The sequence below is a fragment of the Rutilus rutilus genome (assembly GCF_951802725.1).
Source record: "Rutilus rutilus genome assembly, chromosome: 11".
Classification (NCBI taxonomy): Eukaryota; Metazoa; Chordata; class Actinopteri; order Cypriniformes; family Leuciscidae; genus Rutilus; species Rutilus rutilus.
The window spans coordinates 7,872,369-7,880,801 of record NC_140216.1 but is presented as its reverse complement, the minus strand read 5'-3'; the positions used below and the strand labels follow the sequence as shown (position 1 = coordinate 7,880,801).

General features: G+C 39.6%; 1 protein-coding gene across 2 annotated transcripts in view; it reads right to left on the bottom strand.

Moving 5' to 3' along the window:
• Window positions 1-966: 966 nt before the first annotated feature.
• col8a2 (collagen, type VIII, alpha 2) overlaps window positions 967-8,433 on the bottom strand; it is a 57,533-nt gene continuing 50,066 nt past the window's right edge. For both annotated transcript variants that reach the window (XM_084422617.1, XM_084422616.1), the window contains exons 2-3: window positions 8,171-8,351; window positions 967-5,096 (exon numbers count right to left, since the gene is read on the bottom strand). In XM_084422617.1, the coding sequence (XP_084278743.1) occupies window positions 3,184-5,096; window positions 8,171-8,324 (2,067 nt within the window). In that variant the 5' untranslated portion in view covers window positions 8,325-8,351 and the 3' untranslated portion in view covers window positions 967-3,183. The remainder of the gene's footprint in view (window positions 5,097-8,170; window positions 8,352-8,433) is intronic.

The window sequence follows — 8,433 nt, the reverse complement described above, 5'->3', positions numbered from 1 at the left end:
GCGCAAGAGCCAGCCTGTTGACGTTTTAAGAGGACTTGAGGATTTGATTTACCCATCGAAATGTTGCTTTGTAAAATTTATAGGTAATATTGATTTTAATTGCACTGTTTGTGACAGTTGCCCTGGTTGATTTGTTTTGGTACTGCCCATTCGTAAGACCGTTTTGGCTGAATGTTTGTGATTAGAGAATATTGATTGTCAATTTGATGCAAATAATTATTTGGACGCTTGGACAACTGTACAGAAAAGCCAAACGCAGTCAGTTTTATATAGCCTAATGCATTTTATTCTTTGAATGGAAAAATTTCATGTTCACTAATGTAAGTTTCCTGTAAAAACAAAAAAAACAAAACAAACTGTTTTGTCTTTCAAGAAAGAACTGAAGACGTACATTGACGATTTTTTTATCAAGAAAAAAAGTTTTCTATCAAAGAAAAATATATATATTTTTAAATGCATCCTAATATGTGCAATTGTTTGAGGACCGCATTCCAATTTCCAATACTTTGTGGAAAATTATATATTGTCTATTTAATCCAAGAATATGTATTTGCAAACGCTTTATTCCAATACTTTGTGGAACATTAAACATTGTTTAATTAATCCAAGATCATATATATGAGAACACTTTATTCCAATACTTTGTGGAAAATGAAATATTACTTATATATTATTGTTAAAATATTAGATTTGGAACTGATTTGAATATTAGAAAAAATGTAGACCATGGTGGATGTATGCTTAGTTACAGGTGTGATATTTTGAGCCACCTTTTATCACAGGTGATCCTTGTAAGCAACACTGGAATGGAAGTAAACTCCCCCTAGTGTTAGTCACATCATTTCTTTAGATGGGTGGATGTCTGAAGCAGAACAGCTTCAAGGATGTTTTTGAACATACCGAATGTGTTGATTAAAATGTATAGTATATGAACTAAATTTATGAGATAAAATATCTGAATTGGACCTGTCAACATCCCATCTATAATTACTAGGTTCTTTTGGTCTTAATAGGGAGAAAAAAGAAAAGAAAAAAACACCCTTGATCAAGAAAGTCTTTATTGATGTTGCATCTGTACTGTCAAGTACTTGTAGATTTTGTACGAGCTGACAAAATATGTTCAATCAAAGAGTGCATTTAATACCCAAAATGGATTGCATAACGTGAATGCAATAAGACAAAAATTCTTATAGATTGATAGATACATTATAAAAGAAAGAAAAACAATGGTAGTGTGTATTACAAACTCCTCGATGCTGTTCAATATAAGGTTATTTGTACGTTCACGGTTTCGGTGCTTGGACATCTATCACAAATGTATAAATATGCCTTCATTAAGTTCATGTGCAAATGGGATCGGTTGTTTCTTTTAATTTGATTGATAATGAACAAATATCCCGTGGAACAGAATCAAGGCTTTTTTTTTTCCTAGTTTGCTTTGAACGACAAAAGTAAGACACATAGTCTAAGCAGATTTGAGATATTGCAGCACAACAAATGTTTTAAATCTTCAATCCATTGCACACAAACAATATACACTCATCATAGAAAATAATGGTCACAGTGTAAATATACTGTACAATAAAACGGTCATCAAATACATGCTGAAATAGGAAAGATCTGGTGCCAAAATGAATAATTTCCATTTGAAGAAACAAATGTCATGTAACCGTGTACGGAAAGGACAAGTTCAGCGAGCGAGTGTGTTTAAGTACTGACACTCCTTTAGTCTGTTTCAGGTTTCATCATCCTACATATTGGTCAAACAACCAGAAGCAAGAGAATTTCTTTCTTTTTCAGTCACTTCAGTAAAGAAACAATTTCTTTGTTTGTAACCTTTCATAAACACCACAGGAGCAGTGCTATCATAGTGTGATGTATCCAAATCATGTAACTTCATAAATGTATCATCTTAGGACATGCATTGACTCACGTTAGAGTCGATCACGTCTGTGACATTACAAGTCAATCAGTCCAATGGGAAAATGAATGTGATACAAAACAATCAGTCAAATGTGTCATTGTAAAAGCAGCAATGAGAAAAAGAGTCATAGAATGTAAAACCTTTAGAGTACACAACGCAGTAGTTTGGATTTGTGGTGGAGAATTGATTTATTACAACAACAACAAAAGTCAGAATTATATTTTCATACTCTCAATCTATTAGTAGTCCCTTACTCACCATTGTAGGCTATCCTAAGATTTTGATGAGAAGCTATACATTATGTATTAGCTTTGACATGTCATGATTTTTAAAGTATGAAATTAGTGTCACAGAAATTCCATTTGTTTTTGTTTTGTTTTCTTGTAATGCAGGCACTGTCATACAGCTGTCCTCTTGAGGCCTTCACGATCGCTGCTAATTCAAACTTGGCATGTTTTGAGCAATGAACTCAGTAAATCAAGTAAGTTTCTTCTCAAAGACTCTCAAACACAACGTAGTTGTCGCAGAAACAGACAGATTAGCACATCATTTTTTGCTTTAACAGTAAATCAAACAAAACATATATACCTAATGACTAACGCAGATAGATAATTACCTGTCTGGCATTTAAAAGAAAAAGAAAAAAAACAAACAATATGGAACTGAGGATTATTCTTTAAATTACGAATGTATTTAAACATACAAATACAATAACAATGTTGTATAGAATGTCTGCATTCTAAAATCTGCAATGTGGCACAAATCAAGTAGCCTGTGTTATATTATGGAAAAGATATAGGTGAATTTGACTGCAACCAGGGGAACATACAACCCCAGAGTCAACGTGATGGAGATCAATGGGAGTCAGAACATTTGGCAATGTGTGCAGTCACACGGGTAAGTCTTTAAATGGTTACCTACACATTGCAAAGTAGTTAATAGTCTGATTGCGATACACAACAACAACTACAACAACATCAATAAAATAACACCATTATATCAACATCAACAAAAATAGCATAACAGTTATAATAAAATTATCATATAGGCAGGAAATAACAACACTTAAAAGTAAAACAATGATCAAATCAGACATTTGAAAGAGAGGGTTAAAACAGAGACAGCATGAATTCTCCTTCCTCTGCTTCGAAACTCAGCCTTTCCGTCGTTCAGTAAGTCTTTCTTGTCATCTTAGTTGCTGTTATTACAGATGTTGCTGCAGGGCACTTGAGCAAGCAATTCTCCGCTGAGACGGACCGTTATGTGGGGCACAGGAGGAACCCTGAGAAGGACGAATGGATGTACTCAGTGGAGTAGAGCCCGTTTGCTTGGTCAGAGGGCATTTGCACCCAAACCTGGTCATTCTCCTTCAGCTCCAGTACCGCACTACCTGAAGCCTGGTCCATATAGCCCTTTTTGTATTCATCATAGGTGTATGTAGCTGGCACACTGTTTTTATACAGTGCCACCCACAGGCTGGTTCCCTTTACATGTACATGATAAGCAAAATAGTAGACTCCAGGCAGTGGGCTTGTGAAGATGCCTGTGGCAGGGTTGTAAGCATTTTGCCCATTGTACAGAGTTCTGTCGAATTTGATTGGCATTCCAGATGGTGGAAATGGTGTTGTCAAAATGGCGGTAAAAGCAGGAGCCACGGAGGCAGAGAGCTCGGCCTTACCATAATGCGGTTTCTCACCATTTGGTTTTGAAATTGATTCTCCTAAAATCGTTGGCCCTTGAACTGCTAACTGATTTAAATCACCGTTAGGGGGGCTGGGGGGGCCAGGAGGTCCAGGTGGACCCGGAGGGCCCTGCATACCGTTAAGTCCAGGGGAGCCAGGTTTTCCTGGAGGTCCCTGTGGACCAGACATCCCCTTGTCTCCAGGTTTTCCAATTCCTTGGGGCCCTGGTGGACCTTGTTCGCCTTTCAACCCTGGAACACCCTGAGGTCCCATATGACCAGTGGGGCCTGGGAGTCCAGGAATCCCTGAATTGCCACGTTGCCCAGGGGGGCCTGGAAACCCATTCTCACCTTTTGGACCTGGTCCCCCAATCAAACCAGGATTACCTGGCAGACCGATGTGACCCGGTTCACCTTTAGGTCCAGGTTTGCCTGTGGCCCCGTTGAGACCAGGAGGGCCCTTATCCCCTGGGAAGCCAGGCTTTCCTGCGAGCCCACTGGGACCCTGATCGCCTCTAAGCCCTGGCAAGCCTGGAGGTCCTTGTGGGCCATTATCTCCCTTTATACCAGGCATCCCATGTTTCCCTGGAAGACCCAAAGGACCTTGTGGACCTGGAAGGCCTGGCTGTCCAGATTGCCCTATATCTCCTGGAAGACCTTCCATCCCAGGTTCTCCTTTGTCACCAGGGGCTCCTTGTAATCCAGCAGGCCCTCTGTCTCCTTTTTGTCCTACAAGCCCTGGTTTACCATAGCCAGGGGGTCCAGGAAATCCAGGAGTTCCTCTGGTGCCAGTTTCACCTTTTGGGCCCATCGAGCCTGGAATACCTGGAACACCATCAAGTCCAGGTTTTCCTAAACCAGGTGCCCCCGGCTGCCCTTGTAACCCAGTGGGACCAGCTTCCCCTGGGACACCATGCTCTCCTGTAGCTCCTTTATCTCCTTTTGGCCCCACAGGCCCGGGCAGTCCATCAAACCCTGGTTTACCCAACCCAGGGACACCTGGAGCTCCTGGAGGTCCTTGAAGGCCACTGGGTCCCCTGGGACCTATTGGACCCGGCTTTCCATTGCCATTTTCCCCTTTAAGTCCTTGTTCACCAGGAATACCACGTCCACCTTTAGGCCCCATCTCACCTCTTGACCCTGGTAGGCCTCTAGTCCCAGGTAAACCTGGTTTACCATTCAACGACAGACCTGCTGGCCCAGGTGGTCCTGGCTGACCTGGAAGTCCCCGTGAACCTGGCTCTCCACGAGGCCCAACCTCACCATTGAGTCCTTGAAGTCCTTTAGGTCCTATTTTTCCTGGTAAACCTGGTAGCCCTGGTTTTCCAATCCCAGGGAATCCTGGAGGCCCTTGAGGACCTGTCTGACCATTGAGACCTGGTTTTCCTAAACCTGGTTTCCCTGGTAATCCAGGAGGCCCAGGTTGTCCCCTTGGTCCTGGTTTCCCTTGAGGACCTGGTTCTCCTTTTACGTCCACCATGGGTGGAAACTCTGCAATAAAAAGAAGAAATAGGGACCATGATTAAACTTCATACCTATGATCCTAGAAAAAGAGTTTGTCAATGTGAGAATTTATTGTTAATGACTCTTAACCATCACATAAATGATTGTTTGGAGGGAACCCTAAAGCACTAGTAGGACTACAAATATGCATTGTGTTTTACTCCACATCACGCTCAAGTGTCCTCTAAATGGCAGCTATGCAGGTATGCAATGAAGGCCTACAGGAAAAATGAATGTGTTTACGGACAAAACATAAACAAAGGACAAGGACAAACTTCTCAACAGCATTTGACCTCACTGGAATTTCAGCAAGGGATCTGCAGTGACGATATTTGCCAGCCGTGTTTGGACAAAGAACCACCAAACTATGTAAGTCAGGAAAACACAGTAAAGTTACATTCCCTTCAGTTCTCAACAAATGTTTTGAAAAATGAGTTCACACTTCACAGTACATTAAATTTAGCCTGTAAAATTGTCAATTTCACTGATCTTACAGTGTCCTGACTCCTGACATATTCAAAGGTCAAAGTGACTCAATTCTGAGAGAGAGAGAGATATAGAGAGAGAGAGGGAGAGGGAGAGAGAGAGAGAGGGAGAGAGAGAGAGAGAGAGAGAGAGAGAGAGAGAGAGAGAGAGAGAGAGAGAGAGAGAGAGAGAGAGAGAGAGAGAGATGGATCCACTTTCCTGTAAATATTTGTTTTGTTTACATCCTCATCTGTAAGAGTAATAGAAAGGTGTATTCTGATTATGAAGCGCCCTCAAGTGGTACAATAATTTATAGCATAGTCCTAGGTTAGGAGGAATGATTTAGATCTTTACACTACATTTTACATAAATATATATTTTTTTGTTTGCTATATAAATTATATTCACTTACTACATTTACATAGGTCCCCCTCTAACTCTGTTTCACAATTACACCACAATTACACCCTTTTTATTTCCTATTAGTTATCTATACACCCAGAGCATGTTTTATTTAGAATGTTTGTTTTTTATTTTTTAATGAAAATTGCATTAGGTTTCAACAGAATAAGCACTATGTAATATGACAGGCACTTCTCAAACAAACTCGTTCTTTCAAAAAACCTTTCAGAGCATAAGTGCATGTCTTCCATTGTCCACTAGATGGCAGTGAGCACACAGCTTTTCGTTAGAGGTTTCTTGAGTCCTTTGATTAAGAAGGTCTCCTATACACATCACTTTAGTTAGTTTAAATTCTCCAAACATTAAGTACATGAATGGCAGTTTTCATTACATGTTCCTTGATGCAGTGCAAAAGCATTGGAGTAATTGAATAGAACTGTATTACGGTTACCATGCTACATTTTGGTACTTTTTAAAGAAAAACTATAAAAAAAAAACTGTAACTTGCACTGCATACGTCAAATACACACATACACAGATGCACAAAGCTTACTTTTTAAACAAATTAAAAGAGTTACCATATGCTAAGAGAATCAATCATTCCAAAAAGGCCAATCACAAGCAATCTTTATCAGTATACCACATACATGCCAAGACCTCAATAACAATCAGCGGAGAAATGTACACAGACAACACTGTCTATATCTATAATCACATTTAGTTCACTGATTTTGATAATTTAGCATTCAAGTTACACTATTTATAGCACTTTAAGTGTGTATAACTCACTTTTTAAAAAAACATTTTAACGTTTATCTGATAGATACCAGTCTGTCTATGCTTATACAAGTCATTTGAAGAGTATGACAATTGACCATGTATATCAGATAGGTGAGTCCAGAACTATTCCAATAGACCTTAAAGGGATAGTTCACCCAAAACTACAATTCCCATGTAAATCCAAACATGTATGACTATTCTTTCTGAGGAACACAAAGGAGAATTTTCAACTGTTTTTGTCCACTGGACTTTTATCACCATATTTAGTATGGATAAAAACACATTCTTCAAAATATCTTCTTTTGTGTTCCAAACAACATGAGAGTGAGTAAATGATGACCGAATTGACCTCTTTGTGTAAACTCTCCCAAAGACCTGAACTATCAGAACCTTACACAACTATCTTACTCTGTGCTCTTTTCTTTGCTGTATCTATCCTCCCTTTACCTGTGAATCTTTAGCACATCACAACAAAGAGCTTTCCATCTGACACTTCTCTGGATTTCTCATCAGCCCAAGGTTCTCTTGACCCCTCCTACTTGTTTCTGACACTGTTTTGACACACCCTTTGATTCCCTTTAGGTTTAGACTATATGGACCTGTGATATACTGCTCCGAAGGGAGGTGACTTCACCCCACTCTGTCCCTCTTTCTCCTCCTCTGACACACTCACAATGCCCTCTCGTATATCAGAGAGGAGAAAGGAGTCAGTGAACGGCAAACCGCTCTTGTTCCCTCTCATTGTTCATCTCCAATTCTCTCAGTCTGACAAACGTCTGGCTCCCCGACTCTATTCTGCATGAAGAATCTCAGTTTTTTAGGACTGTAAAAAGTGAATACACTAAACTGTTGCAAAAAATTATAATTCAGCTTTTAATTAAATGGTATTTCGATGCAAAAGTCTTATTCACTAACCTCGTGAAAACCAGCCAAATTCATTCAAGAACGAAACAAGTGTTTATGAGTGAGTCTTTGTTTTTGAATTAATCATAAAGGCAGTAACTTGTTTTGTTCATGAATAAATCAGTATTTCTAACAAATCAGTCTAATGAATTATTGAAGTCACTCATAAAGCCACTTGGTGCCACCTACTGGTGTAATGATGTAACCTGCAGAAAAAGTCACTGAAAAATTCCCACAAATGCACAGACTGACAGTCTGTCCAGAACTAACACTTTCACGCTGAGTGATACAAATAGTAAAAAGTCTCAGTGCTGTCAGACCAGAACTAATCTTATATAAAAAATAAGATATGTGATGCAGTTGAGTGCACACATATTTGTAGGCCTGTTCATGCTTAAAAAAAATAAATAAAAATTTATTCAGACACATTAAATGAATAAATGGGTGGATGGGGAATTTAGATAGATGTAATAATGGATAGAGAGATGATTTTGCTAATTAACAACACTTACCAAGATACTGGCCCTTGCCTTCTCTGAAGGGTGGCCCAACAGGCCCCTTCATCATGGGCTGCACGTATTTCATCTGAGGCAAGGGGGCGTAACCTCCACCCAGGACATGATTCCCCAGCGTTAGCAGGACACACAGCACTGTCAGCATTGTCATCGGCCTCTGAGATCGCGAGCTTCCAAACTGCAAAGAAAGAAAGAAAGATCACTGATTCACTGAATTTGGATGGAGGGGTCATTTTAAATGTAATTTAAAAAATCTAGGG